General features: G+C 69.1%; 1 protein-coding gene across 1 annotated transcript in view; it reads right to left on the reverse strand.

Annotated features, from left to right (window-relative positions):
• The window catches only part of VOLCADRAFT_87516 (uncharacterized protein), a gene marked incomplete at both ends in the record, with an annotated part of 6,421 nt that overhangs the window by 5,311 nt on the left and 504 nt on the right, over positions 1 to 606 (reverse strand). The window contains 2 exons of the mRNA XM_002947242.1: positions 3 to 329; positions 502 to 549. Of these exons, the coding sequence (XP_002947288.1) occupies positions 3 to 329; positions 502 to 549 (375 nt within the window). The remainder of the gene's footprint in view (positions 1 to 2; positions 330 to 501; positions 550 to 606) is intronic.

Consider the following 606-nt stretch of genomic DNA (forward strand, 5'->3'; position numbering starts at 1 on the left):
ACGCTGTTTCGCGACGGTGGCGGCGGCGTCACCGGCGGTGGTGGCTGTAGCCAGGATGCGGCGCTGAGCGAGCCGTCGCCTGTGTGCGCCAGCGCCGCCGCCAGGCTGGCCCGCGACGGCAGCGGCGGCGGCTGTTGCGACTGTAGCCCGTAATTCACTCCAGCTGACGGCACATTGGTGCCAATGGTGACGACTACAGCCGAGGTTGCGGCGGACGACGCTACAGAGGAAGACACGAGCGTGTTGGGCTGTAGCAGAAACGACCCACGGGTCCGTTCCTGCTGCTGCGGGAGCTGTAGCTGCGACTGAGAATCGAATTGCGAAACGGACTGCGAGCAGCGTGATCGAAGCTTGGCCTGTCGCAGCGCCGCTCTCAGCGCCGGTGACACCATCATCCCCTCCCCCTCCCCCTCCCCCCGACTACCCCCACCCCCCACCCCCACCTACTGGCCGCCCCCCACACACCCCGCAGCAATCGACCACCTCCCTCCCAGCCCCCACCTGCCGTATCGTGTTATCGTCCGCGTGTGCTGTAAACCCCGCGATGCCCTCTGAGCCCGCGGGCACCGCCGTCGCCGTCGTGGCGGCGGCGGCGTGGCGACGGCG

The sequence above is a fragment of the Volvox carteri genome (genome assembly GCF_000143455.1).
Source record: "Volvox carteri f. nagariensis unplaced genomic scaffold VOLCAscaffold_5, whole genome shotgun sequence".
Classification (NCBI taxonomy): domain Eukaryota; kingdom Viridiplantae; phylum Chlorophyta; class Chlorophyceae; order Chlamydomonadales; family Volvocaceae; genus Volvox; species Volvox carteri.